Consider the following 26,155-nt stretch of genomic DNA (forward strand, 5'->3'; position numbering starts at 1 on the left):
TGGCTAAGGCGCCTTAGCCATCTAACCTAACCCAATCAAGTCGTATCGGACCAACATTGCTATTAATTATTTAAGAATCATTAATAAATTTATTAACCCATACAATTACAATACAGTAGTAAATTTTAATAATTTTTCTTAATTTTTATCAAGAAACCTTGAATTATATAGTTTTGGAATGATAAAATCTTTCACCATAATATCTCATCATAATTACCAAAAAACATTGTCGCTAACACAGAAATAGATCAAGATATATCTGTGGTCGCTAAAGAGTAAAGAGCGATCACAAAGGAGTGAGTGCAGCGTTAGATGAGGAGGCCCCAACATGTTTTTCAGTAAAACAGAGAAACAACAAAAAGAAAATAAAGTTAGGCTAAAAATATTTTAGTTGCACGATTTGTCAATTTGTAGACTTGTTTTGATAATAGAAATTGATTTTATTGTGGTGCACCTTTCGATATCGTTTTTAGAAATTCCGTTGTAAGGTTGTCCAAATTAGAGTGCAAGTTAGTATTTTTGATAAACCATTTAAATTTTAGTTTTACAAATAATATATCAGATATATGAACCATATTTTTGGTGTGAATTCGGTTATAAAGGTCGTCTCGTTTTGTATGATGTTTAAGTTTTTTTTAAGGACATGTTCAGTTAATCAATTGTTATTTTTGATCAGCATTAGTTTTTCTGGTATGCATTCAGTTAATTAGCGGAGTTAAGGTAGTGTGCTGCAAAATTATTCTGATGTGCATTTAATAATATCCCCGATGTGCGCACGTAATAATTGTAACAAATTTTAACGTGCGCAAAATGGTTTAATTCTGAAAATATAAGGAAAACATACTTACTAAAACCTACTCGTTATTCCTAAAACTTTACAGTTACATGTATATTATTACCTACAAATTATACCAACCTTATTTTATCCTTATGCTTACAGTAGAAATGCATACATGGGACTATGTTTTGAGTTACTTAAATTCGTATTAGTTTCTATTTGACTAAATTTTTAAGGGCCATTTAGTAATTAGTTAGTAACTATAACCTAGAAAATAGCTAATTTTAATGTATACTTTTTCCAATTTCAGGAAGGGCAGTCGTGTAATCCAGCCACATTCATCGAGAAGTGTCACGACACAAGCAACACATTGAAGCCGTGTAGTTTAGCGACTTGTCATTTTACCGGCATCGAGAACCCTACATCCGTGAATTTGATGCTTTGTAAGTGTTTAAGACGCTGACAACTGCCAATGACCTTGAGGATTCGCATTTCTTAGCCACGCCCCCTAATTGTCCGATAAGACAGCGCCAGCTTTGCTAGCGGCTAAACCGGGAACTTCTAAAAGATAGGTTTGATTAATATTGAGCTGTCGCATAGAGATTTCAATAGATGGCGCGTAATAAATAAATACTATGTACTATACTTCCGTGAGCGAACTATAAGAGTGCGGAAGATTAGTGCAGAATGCAGATAGAACGGAGCACAGCGGAGAGGTAATATTAACGCACTTGAAAATAAACTTTATAATCATTAAACTAAAGTGCATAAATGCTTGAACCTTACAAAAAATGCACGTTTGTCCTCGAGGATACGCGGGAATCTTTAAAAGTTTGAAGTCGATATTATACTGATTCGTTATGTCTATTGTGGTAGTAATATAAGCCATACACGTTACGCAGGTAGACCGGAATGTGTGAGGGAATATACCTGTGCAGTTTTTTGGACCTGCGCAGGCGACCAGGGTCCCACACACATACCGGTATACCTGTGCAGGCATACCTGCGTGCTGTAGAGGTGGATCTCCCCCGTCCCCGGTAGACCGTAGCGTGTAAGGCTTACTTATGGTAAATAAAACACAGTTATTCTTTTATAATATACCTATTATATTATAAAATAATGACAAAACCCAACTGCGTAAAAACATTCAATTTTTTTCATAAACATTTTTTCTGTTACATTACAATTTACATTAAAATTACAATTACATAAGTACAGCAAGAAATAAAACAAAATTCAGGAATCGTTTTTTACTGTCCCGGCAAACGTTGCTTTGCCATAATATTATGTTTACGATAATATTATTATTTTAATTAAGTGACTAACGGCCATTCCCAATATATGATCTTTCTCTGTTTTTGCCCTACTAGAGATATGAATAGCTCACATTAGACATTAGAGACATATATTTTATGTCAATTGTGAGCTATTCCTATCTCTAGTAGGGCAAAACCAGAGATAGATCAAATATTGGGAACGGCCGTAAATAGGTAAGTATGTCACCATGGCAACGTTGATCGCTATCCCGTCGCACAAAGTTAATGGTCGCCGTCAGTCTCAGGTTATAATAATTTACTATTATTTATTCAACAAATGCACTTATCAATATATAAAGTACCCAGTAGCCGATTCTCAAACCTACTGAATATGCATAATATATATATATATATATATATATATATATATATATATATATATATATATATATATATATATATATATATATATATATATATATATATATATATATATATATATATATATATACATAGCTGGGCACCGTTAATCAAATAGTTAACTTCGTTAATCGTTAATCCGTTAAAATAAATGTTAGCTTCGTTAAACGTTAAAGCGTTACACTGCGGACGAATTAGCGCAAGCTAACGTTAATCGTTAATCCGTTAATATGTGTAATATGGCCTTGTTGTAACTTATATCATTGCGTTAGTGTACATACAAAACCTGTTGGTTTAAGGTTTTGGAAGTTAACAGGTTAGGGACAAAACAAAATACTTCTATAATTATTGTATTCTAGGTAGAAATTACAATACAATAATTATTATAGATATAGTTTATTGTTATTATAAATCATTTGCATGTTGATAAAGAAGAGTGCAGTATAATTTAGTTAGATAACTAAATTATACTGCACTCTTCTTTATCAACATGCATAATATGATTTATAATTACAATAAACAAATCACTCTTTCTATAAGCATCGGCGCTGAGTAATGAAATGATAAAACGAAACAAATATCTTCTCACTCGCATGCGCCTGAAAATATATATCTAGTATTATTTTTGTTTCGTCTGAACCTGTTTTCGCGCGGCGCCGCGGTGCCGTGCGGTAAATAGTAGGCATTGGATTAACGATTAACGGACTTCTGCATATTAACGGAAGTTAACCAGTCCGTTAATATTTTTAAAAGTTAACTTAAAAGTTAAACCGTTAATCAAAATGTTAACTTCGTTAATTAACGATTAACGGTTTAACGAGTTAATGCCCAGCTATGTGTATATATATATATATACAGTGTGTAACAAAAACAAGTGATAATACTTTAGGGTGTGTACGTGTTCCTTGTAGAGAGTTCACTGTGAAAGTAGCAGCTCTGAAAGACGATTTTTTTTCTTTTGTATGAGCAAGGGCAAGTGTCACGAGTTTCCCCATACAAAATAAAAAAAATTAGGTCTTTCAGCGCTGCTACTTTTACAGTGAACTCTCAACAAGGAAAACGTACAAACTCTGTGTCGAGAAAATTGAATGCCGAAATCACCTACTTCGGAACTTCTGTAATAGGCTAAAAATTTACAAACTGATACGAAATATCCCATCAAAGACACAAATTTGACCCAAAGCGTGATCATGATGAAGTTATTAGAAAATTATTAGAAAACTTTGGCCGGGTGATAAGAAGAAGACCCAACACTGCAAGTGCTAACCTAGTAAAAGACATTTTATATAAAAAAAAATTAGCTTCGTTTCTTCTATCAAAAATTAAAAACAAGCAATAAGAGATTTATAATTACAAGAAGGAATTAAAGTAAAGCCTTGCGGGCTATTTATAGATACAGACTTGCCATTTTTAGGAGCAACGCCCGATGGAATTTGCGATGAAAAAACTATTTTAGAAATTAAATGTCCCATCACAGCATATAACATTGGAGTAGACGCTGCTATAACACAACAAAAAGTTACATTTTGGAAAATAGATAAACAGGGCAAATTAAATATAGACAAAAATCACTCTTGGTTTTATAAGGTGCAAGGGCAGCTCCATATTTCAGGTTAAGAATATTGCCTTATTATTATTGATATGCATGTAATGGTCTTCATTTGAGTCACTATCAATTATCAATATTAGATTGCAAAGTATGCATAGAAATGTGAATTTTGAATTGAGGTCATCTTGCTTTTCACCTACTAGTTCTATGTCAGTTAAAGCACATCCAAGAGGACCATGATGAGAAATTTCTTGCAACCTCTTATAAAAATATGAAACACTTATAATTCTTCTTCCGACATCTGGTTTCTTCTGAGGAAGTGCAGTTTCAACAATAAGCTTTTCAGCATCACATTCAGCCTCCAAACTACATAGTCCAGTGTCATGGGTACTTTTTTCTTCCAGCCTGTAAATAAGTTTATACTTTGAGACATCGACATTTAACAACAGTTTAAAAACTGGATCACCACAAAATTTCATAAATTAAAATGATTAACTTTTCGATTATTGGGAAATAGGAATTAGGATAAAATTATACAGAACTCAATATTTAAAAAAGCCTTTTGCTCGTTTGCCCTCTAATTTCATTAAAAAGGTATACTAAAAATTTTATTAGGCTAATACGCTGCACTCCGCAGTAGGGGTGGGTCGTTATGTGATTTTTAACCGACGAAACAAGTTGTAACCGGGCGCCCGGTAACGGTGTGACGTCATATCACAATTTCGCCGCGCGGGCCCCATACAATAAACGTGATTTTTTGCTCTATCTCAATAACTGCAACAGGTAGGCACTTGAAATTTTCATCAAGGCCTTAATTATATATGTACTTTAATAATCAACAATAATATTATAATAAAATAAAAAATTAAGGGGGGCTCCTATACAAAAATCACAAATTTTGGCCTATTTTGCACTATAACGGTATGTGTATTCATAAGTGAGTCCGATTAGTAACATAATATAATATTATTATTAATTATTAAAGTACACATATAATTAAGGCCTCGGTGAAAATTTCAAGTGCCTACCTGTTGCCGTTATTGAGATAGAGCAAAAAATCACGTTTATTGTATAGGACCCGCGCGGAAAAATTGTGATATGACGTCACAAGCGGTCGCGGGACTGTTAGCGGGAATCGATATTTTTCGAAACTTTGAATGCCTATAAAATCAAAACTACAAGGTATTTTTGACTGCAACAAAAACTAGTGTATTTGTATACATACAGGCTTTACTGTGACAAAATTTCAAGCAATTTGGCATACCTAGTAACATTCTCAATTAAACCTTCCTGCCCAATTATTCCAGCGGGGCTAAAATGGTCGCTTTGTTGAATCATGAGACGAATCATAATATGATTCATTTCTCTAATATCGCAAAATGCAACTCTGCTTGCAATTAATTTTTGTATTTTTGCACTGATTTGACATTTGTCAGTTTTGACAATTCATTTGCTGAATTGATTGAGGAATTGCTAAATATTACCATTTTAGCCCCGCAGGGCTTAGGTATCATTAGGAGAGCCCATTTAACCAAAAAAATGGGTGTTATTTTTTTTTAAATGACAATATTTTATCCCATTTAAAATCGTTGCAGAAAGGTCACTCGCGGCGCGGGGGAATGAAAGGGGGTGACGCCGGGATGAGGCGCGCGCGCGGGCCTATAGCCTTTTTTTCAAATCGGACCAGTAGTTCCTGAGATTAGCGCGTTCAAACAAACAAACAAACTCTTCCCAATTATAATATTAGTATTGATATAAACTAATTAATATTTTTGCTAGGTAATCTGCGCGGAACTAGTTGGCCGCACATACCGGCGGCGCGGCCAACTAGTTCCGCGCGGACTATAGCAAACTCGCTGTCGCTCGCTAGGTCGACCGGTGCAGTGGGCGGCGGGCGCTAGCTGCGACTCCAAACGAAACAACGCGACGATCGCTCGACGGTACTTCATACCACCCAATGCAATAAAAACGTTACAAAAATCACTACTCTACTACATAAATACGACACGAAACTAGTTATTCGGTTACTGTATGTAGCTAGTTATTGTAACTATAGTGACGTGAAATAACGCTCACCCCTACTCCGCAGTGAAGCCGCACCCTATTAGGGCCGGGACACAAAAACACGGTCCGGCGCCGTACGACGTCGCGTCGTCGTGCCGCGATTTTGTGTCCCGGCCCTTACGGAGCATGTCCTTGAATAGAGCTGAAAGAATCGCGCAATCGCATCGCGCTCAAATAGTAATAAACTTATTATATCTATATTTACCTAGCCTATCGTAATTGTAAAAATATACTTGCCTTTTTAAAATACTACCCGTCGCTATATTGCGATCGGCATTTGCTACATTTTCCACTGCGTTATTATCTAATTCCATCGTTTTCGGTCGACTGGAAAAAAATTAAATCATAATAATATCATAAAAAGGCTAAAATAGCTTGTAATAGATAAACTGGATCATAAAAAATACAATGAATGAGCCATGCTTTGGCACGAATGGGCCGACTCGACCAGAGAAATACCACGGACTCACAGGAAAACCGGCGTGAAACAGCCCTTGCGCTGTGTTTCGTAGTCGTGAAGGACGTTTGGTTACAACTTATAATAAGTAGATAAATAAACTTATATTACCTTTCCAACATACTACCTGCCGCTGGATCTGAATTGGCATTTGGTGATTCGTTTGGGTTATCAATAATTGCACTATCCATGGTTTTCCGCCGCCTGGAATAAAAATTTAAATAATAAAGGCCTAAATAAAACTTCAGATTCAAAGCAAAATGAACTTATAGTACCTAATTATAGTACTTGTACTATTATTTATTCTGTGCTAATAGTGATAAAAAAAAAACCATAAAAAGTATTACGAAAATTCTCTGAAACTCGATCCATAGACCGATTGAATATTGATTTATCAGAATATCGATCCCCGACGCGCGACGCTAAAACTTATTTAGGCTAACGAAATAATCAACTTTATGAGTGGTGATTTTTTAACTTTTTGAACATTTATTTTGGAGTGCAAAACTCCAACATAAATGTTCAGATACAAAGCAAAATTATTATCAGTGATAAAATAAAACATAAAAAACTGTATTACGATTTACGAAAATCCTCTAAGATTCGAACCATAGGCCGATTGGAAATTGATATAATGTTATCACAACGATTGTGATAACATTATTATGTCAATTTCCAAGGTCTATGGTTCGAATCTTAGAGGATTTTCGTAAATCGTAATCAATCGTAATACAGTTTTTTTATGTTTTATTTGACACAACGATCCTGGCTATCCTAAAACACATTGAGAGTGACGAAATATTTTGATTCGGGGTCGTAATTGTTCGTTGTTTTTTTAATAAAGACGTACGCAACTAGAAAGTAGATAAAATTGAACTTACTTTTACTTCCATCATGTGTTTGTGGCTTTCACGAAGCTGTCGCTTTTTTGCTGGACGTCTTTTCTTTTTCTTGTCACCCATTTTTACAGACGCGCAATATAATTGCAAATATTTTCAGAAAAATATTTACAGAATGAACTTAATATACTATAAAACAATGAGAAATACCTATATACAAATTTTAAGAACTAAACGCTTCAATTACACTAAAATCACAATATCGGCAGAGCGAAATCCGTCACACGTCCACATAGCACCGCGCCTCAGCGAACACTGTCGGTTTTCATGCGAGAGAGAGAGATGTGAAATGTTCACTCAGAAGCGTGGATACATTTTTCGTTTGTTAGAGGAAAAATAAATATTGTGGGAAATCTAGATGTCAGAGCCGAAAATTAAATCGGGCAATCTTTGGACTTTTGTAAAAGGTATCAAATAAACAAATTTTTAAAGCATAGATTGTATTATTACTTTAGTTAGAACTGTTTAAAGTTCCCGAAAGATGTGACTTTGGTATTTTTTTTCATCCAGTAGGAGTACATTATTTTATTATTTAAATCGGACAAGCTTTTCCAAATATAATCAAAAATCACATATATTTTTTTTGTGCCAATCAATAAAATACATACGTCTAGAAAACTGCACAAAGATGTCAAATTGGCAGCTGTCTGCGCCTTAATACACCGTTTTTAGGGTTCCGTACACAAAGGGTAAAAACGGGACCCTATTACTGAGACTTCGATGTCTGTCCGTCTGTCTCCAGGCTGTAACTCAAGGACGGTAATAGCTAGAGTTGAAATTTTCACAGGTTATGTGTTTCTGTTGCCGCTATAGCAACAAATACTAAAAATAAAATAAATTAAATATTTAAGAGGGGCTCCCATACAATAAACGTAATTTTTTAGCCTTTTTTTGCATGTAATCAATAATGGCAACAGGTAGATACTTGAAATTCTCACAAAATCTTCAATTAGATCTGTGCTTCAATAATAATTAATAGTAAAATTAAAATAATATAAATATTTAAGGGGTGTTCCCATACAAAGAACACAATTTTCGGCCTATTTTCGCTCGGAGATGGTACGTGGTACGATGGTTCGTGCGCGAGTTCGACTCGCACTTGATTAAAAACATTAAGCCTGATTTGCTCAATGCCTGATTGAACAATCAACGATTTCCCTAGATACTTTTGAAGGCTGAAGCGTTAGTAAGGGAACTTTATTTTATTTATATCTACTGTATATTTTGTTTCTGACTAGTATTTACTTAGCAATTCAAAATTATCACAACTAGTAACTTTTGTTTTACTAAAAAGTCTTTAGAATTTAGATAAATTAGTTACGGATACTTTAGGCGCATGATTTACAGCTTCGCTAAATAGAGTCTATTCAGCTAAGACTGCATAAATCATTTTAACACTTTCTTAAATAAAAAGCAAATCATGAGCACAAAACTTGTAGACGGGCAATACTTTAAATTTATAACATTTTAGTCGTTACCTTGATCACATTAAAACTGTTCTTCTGCAGTCGTCAACTTACTGGGATTTTTCTGGCTGATGTTCTTCATCAGTGGTGTGGCGGACATGATGCTGGCCAGCACCTTCTCCACGTGGTACTGGACCTTCCGCAAGAAAGACCTCCCCTTCTTCACACTCACCTCAGGGATCTATAGGACGGTTAGGTAAGAATCATTTACATTCTACATAATCCACCAAAGTTAGGGAACACTTCGGCAAACTGAAGCGTTCCCCTCGGCGCCGGAACTGGCTAAGCCGGGGAGGTTCCCATCCTCTCCCGGAGCCCCGTTAGACGAGACTTAGGAGGTTCGCATAGCGTCGCCTCCGCACTCCCGTCCTACGCCGGCGGAGCGGCAGAGAGGTGGGATCGTCCTCTCTGTCCCGCTCCGCGGCCTCTTTCTGCGACATAACAATTTCGCAGAAAAAGAACGCCGCCTGCCAGGCCTCATCGCTCTCGAGCATGCAGCGCACCATGCTCGGGAGCTAGAGGTCCCCTCCTAGCACTGCCACGAGGTCGTAGCGCTGCACGGCCCAACGATCGCACACCTCAAGGGTATGCTGGGCCGTGTCCTCCACAGCGCCGCACTCATGGCAGGCTGGCGTTGGCTCTCTCCTGGCGACCTTACACAGGTACTCACCGAAGCATCCGTGCCCGGTGAGTACCTGCGTAAGGCGGAAGGTGAGGGGTTTCTTCTTGCGGCGCATCCACGCCGCAAGAACTGGACGCAGTGCCTCAGCGGTACGTTACCGTACCGGGTCTGCGCCAGATCCTCAGCCCACCTGCTCAGCAGCCACTGCTCTCCGAGTCTCCGGAACCGCCTGAGCTCTTCCCACGAAGGGGCTTCGCAATTCGACCTCCCCTGAAAGATGAGGAGGTTCAACTCGGCGAGCACCCTCGCCGTGAGCTCCCATGGCGGTTCCCCCGCCAGAGCAGTTGCTGCCGCCCAAGAGACTGTACGGTAGCCCCTAATGACTCTCACCGCAATGACCCGCTGCATTTTGTGCAGCAGGAGAGCATCCACAAGCGAATAACATCCCTCAACGATGCACAATACCACAAGCAAAAGCTCAAATGTCCATTTCCATAGAGATTCTAAAAAAAGTAGCAAGCTACAGAAAAGTACAAGCATACATGAATAAAAGCTAGTTCAAGCAAATTAGGCTTTTTTCATAAAAAATATCTCTACTTAGCAAGCTAGGCAATACACACGAAAGCAAATAAGCGCGGCTTGATGCAATACAAAACAAAATCTCAATATTTTTCAGGTATCACCTCGGCACAGTCGCTTTTGGAGCGCTCATCATAGCAATAGTGCGCGTCATCCGAGTAATATTGGAGTACATAGATAGAAAAGTGAAGAAATTCGACAACCCATTTACCAGGGCCATCATGTGCTGCTGCAAATGCTTCTTCTGGTGCTTGGAGAGTTTCCTCAAGTTTATAAACAAGAATGCTTACATAATGTGCGCTATTCATGGCAAGAACTTCTGTAGGAGTGCCAGCGATGCGTTTTCATTGCTCATGAGAAACATTGTGAGGGTCGTCGTACTAGATAAGGTAATTATTGTTATAAGCATGTACTTTCTTACTGATAAAAATATTTACACTGCAAATAATTTATACAAGGTATGTTTGTATTTGTCTAGCATATTTTAAAAGTCACATGACAAAAATCCTAGTTTTACATTGTAGGACGAAAATATATTACTTGTCTTCTGAATTTAATTGTCTACGATACCCGGTGAACACCGCGAACTTTAGACTGTAGTTTTCTGCGGTTAAGTGTTATAAGAACCAATTTATTAGAAAATACATACCTTTACTGTCCCACTCCCGGGCAAAGGCTTCCCCAAGGGTACTCCATCGCGCTTGCTCCGGAAATACACATCACGCTTCCATTTCAGGTTGCAGATTTCCTGTTCTTCCTGTCGAAACTGTTAATATCTATCGGGGTGGGAGTGGCTGTGTACTATCTCCTACAGTGGAACTACGTCTACGAGATAACGGAGGGCCAACGGCTACATTACAACTACGTGCCAGCCATCATCCTCGGTATCGCCACGTACCTCATATGCACGATATTCTTCAACGTCTACTCCATGGCGGTCGATACATTGTTCCTATGCTTCCGTAAGTATAATTTTGTTTTTTTTTTATGTGATAAGGGGGCAAACGAGCAAACGGGTCACCTGATGGAAAGAAATTTCCGTCGCCCATGGACACTCGCAGCGTCAGAAGAGCTACAGGTGCGTTGCCGGCCTTTTAAGAGGGAATAGGGTAGTAGGGGAGGGTAGGGATTTATTTATTTATTTAACTCGGGCATCTTGGCCCATATTATAAATACCTTATAGACTAACATACATACAATTATACTAAAAACTAACACTAACACTAAACACGTATTGTCTGCGACGTGGGGCGAGACGTGTTCGGAAGTCGTCCTCGGAACCTCCTGTAGACGACTCCAATCGGCCAGAACTCCTCCTTTTTGAAGGTCGGTAGATGGTGCGTCGGGACTCTCACCACAAAGGAGCTAAAATTCACTTTGTGGCGGGACTCCAAACGCTCGACCCTCAAGACGAAGTGGGTCTTGCTCCTGATGTAGTCCACGACCTGCTCGACCGTCGTGGACCAGTGCGTAGGGATGGGAAGGGAATCGGGGAGGGTAGGAAAGGGAATAGGGTAGGGGATTGGGCCTCCGGTAAACTCACTCACTCGGCGAAACACAGCACAAGCGCTGTTTCACGCCGGTTTTCTGTGAGAACGTGGTATTTCTCCGGTCCAGCCGGCTCATTCGTGCCGAAGCATGGCTCTCCCACGTATAAACGTTTTGTTATTTTCTTATGAACTATTGGCAGTCTTAGTTACTGTTTAGAAATTAAAAATAACGTTACCAGAAAGATATGAGGGTTATACGTTAATACTGCGCGCGAGCTCCGAGAAATTAAGGCTCGCGCCCACTTCTTAGATGCCAGCCTCCAAATCTAAAGATCTTATGCGTGGAGCTTAAATAGTTATTACTTATTATTATGAGCTATAAACTAAACATAAAATCACCCTAATATTTATTTCATAAATTGTTAAGTACTTATATATTACTAGCTGTTGCCCGCGACTTCATCCGCGTGGACTTCAGTTTATAGCGCGCGATGTCAACAAAATTTGTGTCAAAAGCTTTTATAAAAAAAACCCTGGTACCCCTTAAATCAAAACAGCTGTGCAGTGTGCACATAATATTTCATTTTTTTAAATTAAACTATATATTATGCCAAACTTTAAAGCTTATTTAGCCCCCCAATTACACAACTTTACCCATAATCTATTTATCATTGATAGGTTTAAGGTTACGTCACTGTATATAAAGTACTGACTTATTAAATAACGTAAAAAAGAAATAACAATCGAAAAAAAATCCAAACTCGAATAAAGATGATACCACCTCTTATAGAAAGATGTTGGGCAAGCGTTAGCGCGATGTAAGAGACGCACGGCGCCATCTAGTATGAATTTTTGGAACTAACTTAATTTGAACAAATTTTTGTATTTTCACCCCCTTACAACCCTTTTTTCCAGTAAAAAAGTAGCCTATGTCCTTTCTCAGGCTTTAGACTATCTGTATACAAAATTTCATTACAATCGGTTGGGTAGTTTTGGCGTGAAAGCGAGACAGACAGACAGAGATACTTTCGCATTTATAATATTAGTATAGTATAGATTAACATCGAGGCCATACGGCATGTAAACTGCAACATTTCCGTTGCATAACAAGTGATCGTCGAATCGCAAAAATTATAATGTAACTTCATAATTTTCTTTTCTAATTTCCAGTTGAGGACTGCGAGAGGAACGATGGATCACCGGAAAAACCATATTTCATGTCCAAAAATCTAATGAAAATATTGGGCAAGAGAAATTCGAAACCCATAGCGCATAGTAAATAATAGACCACACTCTACACTGTGCCAAGCAAGACTTCAAGTCAATTTGCCAAAATATTTTACTAAACTAGCTTTAAGGGCTCAATTTTTATAAATATTTACTAAATTATTTGATAAATGTTTTAACACAAAATACAGTATTTTAGAGTAAGATTTTTTATCTCTGTTTTGTAACCACATTTTCTACTAGTATTTCAATATTTTTATAATATAAAGTACTTGTTAGATTTCGAACTAGCAAAATGCCGCCTCACTAAATTCTAAAATAATAATTCAATAGGTACATCTACAAAAAACGAACTGTGGTGCCCGACATTATATTTTGTTTTCTAAGTATAAAAAATAATAGACGACGTATGAAAAACGATTATTGCCAGGCATCAAGAGCAAAATAGATTTACTGTATAGTAATATAATAATATTATTAATATTAAGAAACTAACTGCTCAACAAGATAATAATAAAAATTGCATTTTCATGTCTGCAGATTCCATACTGTCTGTATCATTTCCGAAACAAAAATTGTTTAGAGTAGTAAAAGCTAAAAAGATCTGTTGGGAGTACACCTGCCTAGCATACGCCAACGAGATATCTCGCTCTCGAGATAATTAAAAACTACTCGTCTCATAATGTCAAAATTTCGACATTATCTCGACAAAACTCTATAAAAATGTGTTATTTCGATGATAGATCTGCGCGAGAAAAAATGTTTGTCATGCTAGGGTCAATAGAGATGAAGAGACAAACCATCAAACATCGAGAAAACATGTAGAGTGAGATATCTCGTTGGCGTATGCTAGGCAGGCTGGAAGCAATTTTGAAAGAACTGTGTTTACCAAAGAAACCTCATGAAGTTGAGTTGTAAATATTATTAATAAAGATTTTTCTATTTTTATCAATAACAATAATTTTACAAAATAATTATTATTGTTATGACATTATTTCTCAAACTTTTTCACTAAAAAAACTTTCCTATCTCTATATTATTATAAAACTTTATGGTTAAGGTTTTCTAATCTTTATTCAATATTCTGATTATGATAATGAATAAATATGATTGACTGCCACCAGTTGTAATAAAGAGTACCTAAGTACTGTAACAAACATTTTGCTAAAAATATACTTTTTGATGTTCACTATAATATGTCTATGTATTCAGAAATGTTATCGATACGGGTCAAAAGTTGTACTATTTAACTTACATTGTAAATTTAAAAAACTAAAAATGAGGATTCTATAAACTCTTTGTGCATAAGGTTTTTAGAAAAAAATCTATACTAAATTTGTAATTGAACATTTTTTAAATTAATAAACACTATAAAAAGTGCTTGTTGTTTTGTTTTGTGCCAAAATAGGCAACAAGTTTCATGAAAAAGATGTTCATCATAAAAAAATTAATAAATGGACTTACCATTTACTACTTATTACATTTCGTTCTTATTATTGTATTCAAACTTGCTTGTCTAATATTAATATTACGTTGTTTACCCTGTGACAAAAGTTTACTAGATAGTACAAACTTTAAGGGCCGCGCTACACCGGAATGGCAGCGGCGAGGCGAGCACTTTCAGTGTCATATGATTTTAAACTTTATCTTCATTATTGTAATACATAGTATCGCTTGAGAAATCGCGGCCACGAGCGGCAACGGGCGGCCGTAGATTTTTCAAGCGGTACTATGTATTACAATAATGAAGATAAAGTTTAAAATCATATGACACTGAAAGTGCTCGCCTCGCCGCTGCCATTCCGGTGTAGCGCGGCCCTAAAACTGCAGAATAAACAAAAAACATAGAGAAAATTTCATAGCATAGAAAAACACAAAGTAATACTTGCCACTGGTATCTTATATAGCTTTTCAATAAAGTAACACAGTTTTGTTTCTTAAAGCTTGTATTTGCTTCATTCTTTAACTTACTCTTCCATGGCAATATGAAGCCTATGTTGAGTTAAAAATGCAACATCTAACATTGCTTCTGGATCGAGGAGGTCTTTAACAAATTCATATTTTAAACTTTCTTCATATGCAAACATGATGCTTGTGTCATCTAACATCATCTTGGAAGCAACTAATGCGGCTATACAGTTTTTTAATCTTGCCACAACTTCACGATCAGAACGACTTACAACCTGAAATATTTTTTATCTTTTATGTTGCATACACAAAAGTATTATAAAATAAACATTATTATTATTTATCCATTGTAAAACTATAATAAACTAGAAGGCATCTGCAATTATGTTGCGCCAAAATTTATTTATCGCGCGGGAACCATACATTTTTCCGCATAATGTGTCCTATGTCCTTTCCGCCGGACTCAAAGTTTCTCCATACCAAATTTCAGCAAAATTGGTTCAACGAGTTAGGCATAAAGAAGTAACAGACAGACAGATTGACACATTTTTGCATTTATAATATTATTATGGATATAGTAAGAAGTACTAAACTTACATAAATACTATTCCAAAGACCCAATCTACTTACTTGAAGCTCATAATTTTCCACTTCTTCCTTGTTATCTTCAAATGACACATCTTGCCTTTGAGGACTGAGCCAAATGTAGCCATTGTTGCCAATAATGATAGAAATGCCACACGGTAAATTGTGGAAATGATTTTTCCGTCTACGAATTAGTGATGGAAATACTTTTACCAATATTCCTTGTGACAACTGAAAAAAAGTAAACTTTATAGTTTAGGAGATGTTTAGCATGATATTATACTTCTAAAGCATTACTATATTCTCAATCCTAGGGTATTAATCAAACATTTTATATAATTACTAGATGTCCCGCGCGGCTTCGCCCGCGTAAATTAGAAATTTTACAGAATCTGTAGCTACATTTTCCCATAAAAAATATTTCCCCCGTTTTTCCCACATTTTCCTGAGTTTCTTCTGTCGTATTAGTCTTAGAGTAATAATATACTTAATATAACCTTCTCGATAAATGATGAGTCTTACTCGATAAATGATCTATCTAACACTGAGATAAGTTTTTAAATCGGACCTGTAGTTTCTGAGATTGACGCGTTCAAGCAAACATACTCTTCAGGTTTATAATATTAGGTAGATATAGATTTTTTTTAATTATCGCTTGACAAACTCGAGTCTCGATCTAAAAGACTATGAAATGGTATAATATGGTAGTGATGATGATGATGATGATGATGATGAAGAATGTAATTTGCATAGTAGCATATGCTTTCTGTTCTTAAAACAACGCCGAAACTCCCAAACTTGTATCTATAAAGAATCAGGAATTCTCTCAGCACCTTCCGAACCACGGTATACCAGGTATATCTCGGTGCAAAATCTTACTTGTTGGTAGCATATGCTTAGAATACTTCTCACGAAACCGAAGTCACCATATGTTTCCCTATAAGTTTTGAGGAGTTCCCTCGATTACTTATGGATCCTTCATCAGATCACCACTTTTCTGAATATAATACCAAATTGGGATGATAGCCTATATACCAAAAGAAAAATTTTGAAAATCGGTTAACAAACGGCGGAGTAATCGTTGAATATAAGAAAACGAACATAACACCTCCCCCATTTTGAAAGTCGGTTAAAATTGTAGCCTATGTGTTATTTATTTAATATTTTAATCAGCACATGAATTGAATAACAAATTTTTTTTCAAATTAATCGTAGCACCATCTATCAGGACAAACTAAAATTGAAATAGAATAATATTGAATGCGATGATAGCGCCGTCCGCCGGATCTAATGTAAAACATTCCAAAATCAACAACTCCTTATAAATAAGAAATTAATTGAAAAAACATTTTCCAGTAGACCAAACTGTAAATCTAAACCATTCTCGAATCTCCACGAACACACACAAAAAAATTCATCAAAATTGGTCCAGTCGTTTAGGAGGAGTTCAGTCACATACACACGCACACAAGAAATATATATATTAAGATAACCTTGCCATATTTTAAGCTCCTGGTATGTAGAGATAGTGATCCATCTGAGAAAACACTTTGTACTTCTGCACTGATGAGGTCCCCTTCCTGAAGATGCTTTCTCATCATTTGCTCATCCTCTGCTGATCTCCTGCGCTAAAAAGAAAAGAACTGCTAATATTTCTTGTTCTCATTGCTATACTCTAAAGCAGGGGTCGGCAAGTAATTTTAGATGAGGTCCAGATACTGTGGGAAAATTTTAACGAGGTCCAGAAAAAACACACTTGTCTTAATATGTAGCTTAAAAATGTTATTTTAATTAATAAAGGTATTGTAAACCTTATTTCTATTACTTGTATTCATTGATACTTGGTATAAAATACGTTACAATATTTTACGGTTTGAGATTCAACCTTTCGCAGTCTGCATATGGACCGCGGTCCGCCTGTTGCCTACCGCTGCTCTAAAGGTGAGAAGGTTTCTTTGAACTGTTGCATTAAACCTAGTTTTGCAGTTAGAGAGAAATACTCACCAATTCTCCACCAGGAAGATTAACAGATGAAAGTTGAAGTATAGAGTCCAAGCGAGAGTTTGTCTCCACCTTCCATCTCTTTTGCTGCACTTCTAACACCCTGCCGACTATCACATCACCAATTTCACCCACATACCGACTCTTGAGGGGTCTTACACATATGAGTTTATTAACTTTCTGCATTACTCCAGCAACTGAGGACTTGAGACAATCATCTTCTGTGTAAGTTCCATGGCCACTGAAAATCATAGCGAAGTACATTAAAATTTCGAAAACAAATCTCGCCCATAAAAAAGAAATATAATAATACGAACCGCATAAAGTCTTGCATCCCACAAATAACTTCTCCTGGAGTATAGAACCTTGGTAGTTCGTTATTTGCGGCCACAGAATGGTTTACTCGCTCTGAAGCTAACCTTATAGATACATGACCCGTCATTTTCGGTATTATATTAATATGCACTAGGTTTGTAGTAATTTATTATTAATTCATCAATTTCAAAATAAAATTAAACTTATTTTTCACTTAAACTTTACAAATAAGAAAATTACAAAATATTTTTTGTAAACAATGCTCGAGACGTGGATTTGACAGTAGATTTTTTTTTGTAGTCCACAGAATCCTGAATCACAATTATTCACACTCAGATTGACAGATACAATGAATAAGGAAACAGATGGAAGCGACATAACTCAAAAAAGTGTGGCCGGCGCCATTTTGCCAAGAACTAAACATGGCGGCCTATAGTGATGGGACACTCGGTTAATATTTGTCGAGGATATCGATAAGTAAGATGTTAAAAAGTAAAATCTATACTAATATTATAAATGCGAAAGTATCTCTGTCTGTCTGTCTGTCTGTCTGTCTGTCTGTCTCGCTTTCACGCCAAAACTACTGAACCGATTGCAATGAAATTTTGTACACAGTTATTCTAGAGTCTGAGAAAGGACATAGGCTACATTTTGATGTGGGAAAATATCTTATTTCCATGAAAATATCGATGAAAATTTATTCGCATTGCGCAGGCCAGCGCTCATCCCGGGGGTCCTGGGTTCGAGTCCCGCAGGCGGAACAAGTTTTCAATGTTCCTGGGTCTTGGATGTGTATTAAAATAATATTTCAAAAATCTTAAATATATTTTATGTATAATATTATAAAAAATCCAGAAATATATCGATGCAATTTAGTTCTTATACGATTCAACAGATGGCGTTTTATTTTTTACTTAAATATATTTTATGTATCTATACTTCTATACTAATCCATACTAATATTATAAATGCGAAAGTATCTCTGTCTGTCTGTCTGTCTGTCTGTCTCACTTTCACGCCAAAAACTAATATTATAAATGCGAAAGTATCTCTGTCTGTCTGTCTGTCTGTCTGTCTGTCTCGCTTTCAGGCCAAAACTACTGAACCGATTGCAATGAAATTTTGTACACAGTTATTCTAGAGTCTGAGAAAGGACATAGGCTACATTTTGATGTGGGAAAATATCTTATTTCCATGAAAATATCGATGAAAATTTATTCGCATTGCGCAGGCCAGCGCTCATCCCGGGGGTCCTGGGTTCGAGTCCCGCAGGCGGAACAAGTTTTCAATGTTCCTGGGTCTTGGATGTGTATTAAAATAATATTTCAAAAATCTTAAATATATTTTATGTATAATATTATAAGAAATCCAGAAATATATCGATGCAATTTAGTTCTAATACGATTCAACAGATGGCGTTTTATTTTATTTTAGTTCTAATACGATTCAACAGATGGCGTTTTATTTTTTACTTAAATATATTTTATGTATCTATACTTCTATACTAATCCATACTAATATTATAAATGCGAAAGTATCTCTGTCTGTCTGTCTGTCTGTCTGTCTCACTTTCACGCCAAAAACTAATATTATAAATGCGAAAGTATCTCTGTCTGTCTGTCTGTCTGCCTCGCTTTCACGCCAAATTTACTGAACCGATTGCAATGAAATTTTGTACACAGTTATTCTAGAGTCTGAGAAAGGACATAGACTACATTTTGATGTGGGAAAATATCTTATTTCCATGAAAATATCGATGAAAATGAATTCGCATTGCGCGTGGCCAGCGCTCATCCCGGGGGTCCTGGGTTCGAGTCCCGCAGGCGGAACAAAAAGTTTTCAATGTTCCTGGGTCTTGGATGTGTATTAAAATAATATTTCAAAAATCTTAAATATATTTTATGTATGATTATAAAAAATCCAGAAATATATCGACGCGATGCAATGAACATTTTAGTTCTAATACGATTCAACAGATGGCGCTTTTTTTACTACGTTGGAACATAAAACTAATTATACTTATTAGTTATTATGTTTTTGTTTATAGTTTTTAATACGTTAGAATATTATGTTTAATAATATTATCACTTGCTATAATAATAATCAATCTATCTTATCTAGAACTCCTACTGCATTTCTAAGGAGTTCGAGTGTGTTGTGTTGGCCTATATTCCATCCAGAAAATATATCAATGCAATCAACATTTTAATTCTAATATATGAAAACAGATGGCGCTTTATTTTTTACTTCATTATTATAACAGAACTAATCATACGGTACCTACTTTATTATATATTATTGTTTTTATTCATAACTAGCTGTTGCCCGCGACTTCGTCCGCGTGGACTTTAGTTTATAGCGCGCGGTGTCAACAAAATTTGTGTCAAATTTAAAAACTTTTTAAAACCCTGGTAAGTGGTACCCCTCTTAGGGCCGCGCTACACCGGAATGGCAGCGCTGAAAGTGCTCGCCTCGCCGCTGCCATTCCGGTGTAGCGCGGCCCTTAATTAATCAAAATACCCAAAAACAGCTGTGCAGTGTGCACATAATCTGTACTAATATTATGAATGCGAAAGTATCTCTGTCTGTCTGTCTGTCTGTCAGTCTCGCTTTCACGCCAAACGCCAAAACTACCGAACCGATTGTAATGAAATTTTGTATACTGATAGTCTAAAGCCTGAGAAAGGGCATAGGCTACTTTTTTACTGGAAAAAAGGGTTGTAAGGGTCGTAAATTTGTTCAAAAAATTCATAATAGATGGCGCCGTGCGTCTTCTACATCGCGCTAGCAAAAGTCTTTCTATAAGAGGTGGTATCATCCTACATTTAAGTCTCGATTTTTTTCGATTGTTATATCTATTCTACGGTATTAAATAACTCAGTACTTTATCTGTGCAGGCAGTGACGTAACCTTAAGACCAAATTTCACCAACGACTGTTAAAGTTAATGCTCGAATTAGTATCACGTTAGCTGTTTTGTTTTTCATATGTATGAAAGAGAAGACAGGATATTTTAACAAGCTGTTAACACTAACAGACGTTGGTGAAATTGGGGCTAAACCTATCAATGATAAATAGTTTATGGGTAAAGTTGTGTAATTGGGGGGCTAAATAAGCTTTAAAATTTGGCATAATATATAAAGTTTAACATACATAAATGAAGTACTTATTGTTTGCACACTGCACAGCTGTATTGATTTAAGGGGTACCAGGGTTTTTTTTATAAAAGCTTTTGACACCAATTTTGTTGACATCGCGCGCTATAAACTGAAGTCCACGCGGACGAAGTCGCGGGCAACAGCTAGTCTTTTAAATAAATGATCAGATTCTTCACCTTATATTTTTTAAATTCGATAAAAAAGTACATCACTAAACGTCAAATCTACTAATTTCTATGTTGATTAAATATCGAAAATCAAACCATGTTATATTCTATTCTATCACAAATCTTATTTATTGTCTAATTATTAACTGAATTAGCACATACGAAATCAATCCATCGGTAAAATAACAAAAATTTTAGTAAAAATATAAACGTACCGATCCAAGGACAAACTTTTTTAAATTTCTTCACTTTTTTGACGGACTATAAATTAATTTTAAAAAAAGCAAATTGGTCGAAAAATGACCGAAATATCGATATTTTTTTCGCAATATATCGAGGCCGATATTGATATTTTTTCAAATTTTGATGTATCGATATATCGATATTTTCTTTCAATTTCGACATCCCTATAATACGACGACACTTTAACAGTTTATGTACCTCGGAGAACCGGAACATAAAATGGCGGACCAACCACGGTATTTTGATTTGGTAGAGACCATTATGCCGCGTCCACTTATAAAAGTCAATGGACAGAAATCAGAATACCACAGATTACTAGTATATGCAGAATACGTATCACGTTCACGGAGCAGACTTTGACTAGTTATATTCCTTTCTTTCATTTTCGTTTTGCATTTTTTGCAAAGTCCAAAATAATTTTATTAGGGTGAACATAACTAATGATTGGATAGTACAAGCAGAGCACAAAAATACTATATTTATTAAAGTTGCTTTAAAAACTACCTGTAAAATCAGGCGTTCTATTACTTTAAAAACAGGTAATTTTTAAAGCAACCCTAATAAATATTATAATGTTTTTGACTTTTGTACTTTGTCCAATGACTGGTACTATCCAATGACGAATTTTCCTATATTTTTAATTTGATTGTCAAACAGTTTCCATTTTAGTAACTAGATGGCGTATGGGTACGAACTATCGGTAATACCAGGGAATACCATCAATCATAGACATAATATAATGCTAAAGACCAACAAAGAGTGCGAGAGAGAAGAAAATCCTTTATGGAATTATAACAAGATGAAAAGAGAGAGGCAGTCTAATGAAAATTGTAACAACTTTTATTTGACAGGTCGTCAAAAGTCGTCAATCGTTTTTATGCCCTTTCGGTATTTGCAATTTATTATTTAAATCGTATGTTATTTTCAACAAATACTATTATATATAACAATAATAACTTGTGCTGTGAGTGATTGCAGTGTAAATCATAGGAATAATCCTGAAAAATATACATTTCACCCGTAATTAATCTTCATGTCCTAATTGCTACGATGTGTTTATTTTTGCTATATTCTGGTCTTTAGTTCTCTATTTCAAATAAAATATTGTGAATCCTCCCTTTTACTTTCATATTTTGCGTAACTAAAGGTACTATTGTTCTTATATTACACAAATTTTGAAGAAAAATTTTTCATCAAAATTTCTTACATATACGCTAGTGCTTGAATCAAATTTATCGATATGCTTATCGATATTTTACAATAACATAAATCTAAAATAAAAATCATTTACCTTTATATATTTTATCACCTTAAGCCCGGCCGCACATTATCCGAAATTTCTGATCACAAAAATTCGGACGCCCGGCGGAACGCACTCTGTTCATACATTTTGTTGTAGACCCATCATACTAAAAGAATTTCTGACGTGTCAAAATGTATGAGCGGGGCGGGGCGTCCGAATTTTTGTGATCAGAAATTCGGAAAATGTGCGGCCGGACTAAAAAGGACATATTATCTTATTTTAACTAATATAATATAGTATAGTATAATATAGCTAATATAATATAACTACTATAATATAGAGTGACTCTAAAACTAGAGGAAGGTTTATATTTATATATCATAATCATTTGTTTTACAGATTCCCTCAAGATCCTCTAATAAGAGGAAAATGGCTGAAATTAATTGGGCGTGTTGGTTGGAATCCCAAGAAAAATTCAACAATATGTAGCAAACATTTCATTGAAAATTTTTAAAGAAAAATTAGAATAAATACTATTTTGGTTAAAGGAGCTATTCCAACTTTGTTTTGAAATAATTTGAAAATCGGTTCATAAACGGCGGAGTAATCGTTGAACATACATAAAAATATATCCACAGGCGAACGTCTAGACTCCTCCTGTTTGGAAGTCGGTTCAAAATAATTGTAATAAAATATTATGATATTTTATAATATGTATATTTAATTTAAGAATAAAATATAATATACTATGTGTGTTGTTTACTTTCAACGTTTACTTTCAATGTAAGGACTGATTTACCAGATAGATTTTACCTGAGTAATAAATAAGTAACTTTATAATGTGTTAAGTGTATATTATTTACCCCTATAAGAACCTTATGTCATAACATATCCGACGATTGAAAAATCATTCCAAAAGAAAATGTGTATCTACTTTTCAATCGTCACCTTTTTTTGCCAATTAAAATTTATGATACCTAATTTGAAATACAAATCTATCAAAGTTGCATATTATTTATTTCTTATAGAAACTCAGGTAAAATAACTCGAACGGACTAAACTATCGATGGCAAAATACTATACTATCGATAGTAAAATATACATCACTAGCACACGCACACATTGACAGATCAAAAATGGTCACGCATTTTCGAGTTGTCAGGTGGTCTTTACGACAGTATATATTATGTCTATGCCATCAATAATTGCTCCAAAACTGGGCAAAAGAATGTAAAACTTGATACATTTTAACTTGAAAAAGACGCAATAATATTCCAATTAATAGGATAATAAAGTTATTATAACGATGTTTTAGCTAAAATTCACGGAAGAAATAGCCCTATTTATCGATATTTACACCAAATGTCACAGGAATTAAACATTTTGGTTTTGGCAACATCTTACCTGCACTTGTGCAAGATAACGCATATTTAATGGCTAATATTTTACCAATAATGAATATCAAAAACCCAAATAACACAATTTGGGAAAAAATAATAAAAACCACACCAACAATAAAAAGTAGAAGAAGTTTGAAATTGACATGCCCGCCAAAACTCTTTCAGTTGTCAAGTTTCAGTTTGACAAGTTTTTATTATGTCAGCGTGTTCCTAAACTATTACCAGTGTACTGGCCTAATCGCTTAGGCCAATGATCGCTTAGGTTTAAGATATTTTGATTTATGTCACACTTGACAGTACACTGATATTTTTTGGAAACACAACCATGTAGTCAGTGATGCCAACCTGCAGATATTTTCAGATCGGTGAGGAACCAATAGAAAATCTAGAAGTGTCTACCCTTACGCCATCTAGTTAAGATTGTTAAAATTAAATATGAAAATCCCTCATTAGTCATTACTAGCTATAAATGGCCCTATCAAAGACTTTGTATTATTTTCATAAATTGTGTTATCTGGGTTTTTAATGTGTAATATTGGTAGGATATTAACCATTTGATATTCGTTATCGTGCATAAGTGTAGGAGAGTGATGTAATAACCAGAAACGTGCTCTTTTGGAGTATTGACTTTATACTTAGACTTTGACTAGACTTTAGACCTGACTGACCTGACGATATAGAAAAAATTGTATTAAAGAATATTGTTTTCCCGCCATAATATCATACTCGACACTGGCCATGGTCACAGCCGAAGTGCCATTATAAAAGGAAAAGGATTTTTGACTGACAGCTTTGATTGACAGTTGACTAATCACAAGTGACAACTGACACCACGGTTGTTGCTTTCCTTTCGGTTTTCGATAAATGTTTTGTAAACTCAACGGATCGAAAAATGTTTGTCTAATAAATAATAATTTAACTTATTTTTCTTCCTGATATATATCTGATAGTTCAGTTAGAACGTTCTTAATTAGAAATGTCTCATAATGCTGCTCCTATCACAGCAACGGACAGTTTGTCCCAAGCTTTGAAAGCAAACATAATTCCTAACCAAGAATACTTGCTGCAGGTACGGCTGAAAGACATTATCAAGTTATTATAGAACTGGTATACGGAACAGTGGATCATTAGTAACTAATTTCAGGGCTCGGTTTTGGATTCAGCGGTGGAAGTGCTTCTTCATAGACTTCGAGGTCTGTGTGACAACGTAGATGCCGGCCCCGAAACTTTCGACGATCAAGAAGTCTGCTTTAGTTTACGAGATCCTAATCAACAGGTATGTAATCAATATCTTGTGTATGTGGTAAATTATAAATAGCATAGAACATTTTGTTAATTTCAAATATATTGATTACAGGCAGCACCATTGATGTTAAGAGTTCGAAAAGCTCTAGATGCGCGTGATATGCCGTACCAATTGAGATACATTGGACAGCCAGACCTAGGTGATAAGAACAGACCAACTGTTGTACGCTCCAGTCTGGATATAGCATGCAGTGGAATGCTGATTGACTTTCTAACTGAACTAGGATGCAGGATTGAATTTGAATATAGTGTGAAAGGTATGCAGTCTTTATTTTTATAACAGCTATTATGGTGAAAGAAAAAACATATTATAATGTATGCTTCAGAAGTGTCTTATTCCTTCGATCGCGGATTCTTGGAAATCTATTGTTGTCGCGGCCACATGTGACGGCTTGGGAGTTGAAGCTTTAAAAGTCAAACATCTTTTCCTGTTTTCTATATAATAAAACTGATAAAATTAATCTGTTGCAGGTTATATGTTCAGAAAAGGAAGAATGAAGATTACTGTGGCTAAAGTGTTTAAGATTTCACAGACTTCCATGCCCCCTGAGCCAATATCTCAGAGCTACCTTGTTGAACTATCAGTAAGTGATTTTTACTTCTTTCTAGCACTAAAACTTTAAATAGCAACTGCAATGATAAATTTCATTAAAATAGTAAATCACATGTTTAAAATGTTATGTTTAATTTAAATTTTACCCAGCATGTTGCAACTTCGATATTATTTAAACATTGCAGGTGCTAGCACCACAGGGTCAGGATGCTATTGGAGAAGATATGAGGACTTTTGCCGACCAGCTCCGACCTTTAGTACAACTCGACAAAATTGACTACAAAAGATTGGGTCACATGTCTGTTCCATAACAAATGTATTCTCTATATGAGAATATGTAATTATTTATTTACATTAACAGGAAACTGCAATGCAACGGACAGTATAAAATTTTAGAATATAGGTTTTTCAAATACTTTTATAACAAGTTAAGATCATGGCAGTTATTTATAACAATTAAACATGTTTCAA

General features: G+C 35.4%; 3 protein-coding genes across 6 annotated transcripts in view; 2 read left to right on the forward strand and 1 right to left on the reverse strand.

The window, feature by feature from the left end:
- Window positions 1–13,007, forward strand: part of LOC121729802 (choline transporter-like 2) — a 31,184-nt gene extending 18,177 nt beyond the window's left edge. For all 4 annotated transcript variants that reach the window (XM_042118430.1, XM_042118429.1, XM_042118428.1 and 1 more), the window contains 5 exons: window positions 1,089–1,221; window positions 8,932–9,085; window positions 10,188–10,479; window positions 10,827–11,052; window positions 12,751–13,007. In XM_042118430.1, coding sequence (XP_041974364.1) covers window positions 1,089–1,221; window positions 8,932–9,085; window positions 10,188–10,479; window positions 10,827–11,052; window positions 12,751–12,863 — 918 coding nt within the window. In that variant the 3' untranslated portion in view covers window positions 12,864–13,007. The remainder of the gene's footprint in view (window positions 1–1,088; window positions 1,222–8,931; window positions 9,086–10,187; window positions 10,480–10,826; window positions 11,053–12,750) is intronic.
- A 1,734-nt stretch (window positions 13,008–14,741) lies between these two features.
- LOC121729333 (exosome complex component RRP4) lies at window positions 14,742–17,869 on the reverse strand. Its single transcript, XM_042117812.1, has 5 exons — window positions 17,619–17,869; window positions 17,305–17,542; window positions 16,794–16,928; window positions 15,346–15,531; window positions 14,742–14,990 (listed from the first exon to the last, which is right to left on the reverse strand). Exons 1-5 carry the CDS (start codon window positions 17,741–17,743, stop codon window positions 14,775–14,777), a joined length of 900 nt encoding a protein of 299 aa, XP_041973746.1. The 5' UTR covers window positions 17,744–17,869; the 3' UTR covers window positions 14,742–14,774.
- A 6,812-nt stretch (window positions 17,870–24,681) lies between these two features.
- Window positions 24,682–26,044, forward strand: LOC121729767 (mediator of RNA polymerase II transcription subunit 18). The gene is made up of 5 exons (XM_042118387.1): window positions 24,682–24,895; window positions 24,971–25,102; window positions 25,184–25,388; window positions 25,603–25,715; window positions 25,870–26,044. Exons 1-5 carry the CDS (start codon window positions 24,803–24,805, stop codon window positions 25,993–25,995), a joined length of 669 nt encoding a protein of 222 aa, XP_041974321.1. The 5' UTR covers window positions 24,682–24,802; the 3' UTR covers window positions 25,996–26,044.
- The last annotated feature ends 111 nt before the right edge of the window (window positions 26,045–26,155 follow it).

This window comes from Aricia agestis, chromosome 8 (genome assembly GCF_905147365.1).
Source record: "Aricia agestis chromosome 8, ilAriAges1.1, whole genome shotgun sequence".
Lineage (NCBI taxonomy): Eukaryota > Metazoa > Arthropoda > Insecta > Lepidoptera > Lycaenidae > Aricia > Aricia agestis.

Coding starts and splice junctions, on each gene's coding strand:
- LOC121729333 (XM_042117812.1), bottom strand. CDS start 17,743: ATGACGGGTCATGTATCTATAAGGTTAGCTTCAGAGCGAGTAAACCAT. Junction 17,543..17,618: donor GGGATGCAAGACTTTATGCG/GTTCGTATTATT, acceptor TATGATTTTCAG/TGGCCATGGAACTTACACAG. Junction 14,991..15,345: donor TGGAAAATTATGAGCTTCAA/GTAAGTAGATTG, acceptor AAAATATTTCAG/GTTGTAAGTCGTTCTGATCG.
- LOC121729767 (XM_042118387.1), top strand. CDS start 24,803: ATGTCTCATAATGCTGCTCCTATCACAGCAACGGACAGTTTGTCCCAA. Junction 25,103..25,183: donor TACGAGATCCTAATCAACAG/GTATGTAATCAA, acceptor TATTGATTACAG/GCAGCACCATTGATGTTAAG. Junction 25,389..25,602: donor ATTTGAATATAGTGTGAAAG/GTATGCAGTCTT, acceptor AATCTGTTGCAG/GTTATATGTTCAGAAAAGGA.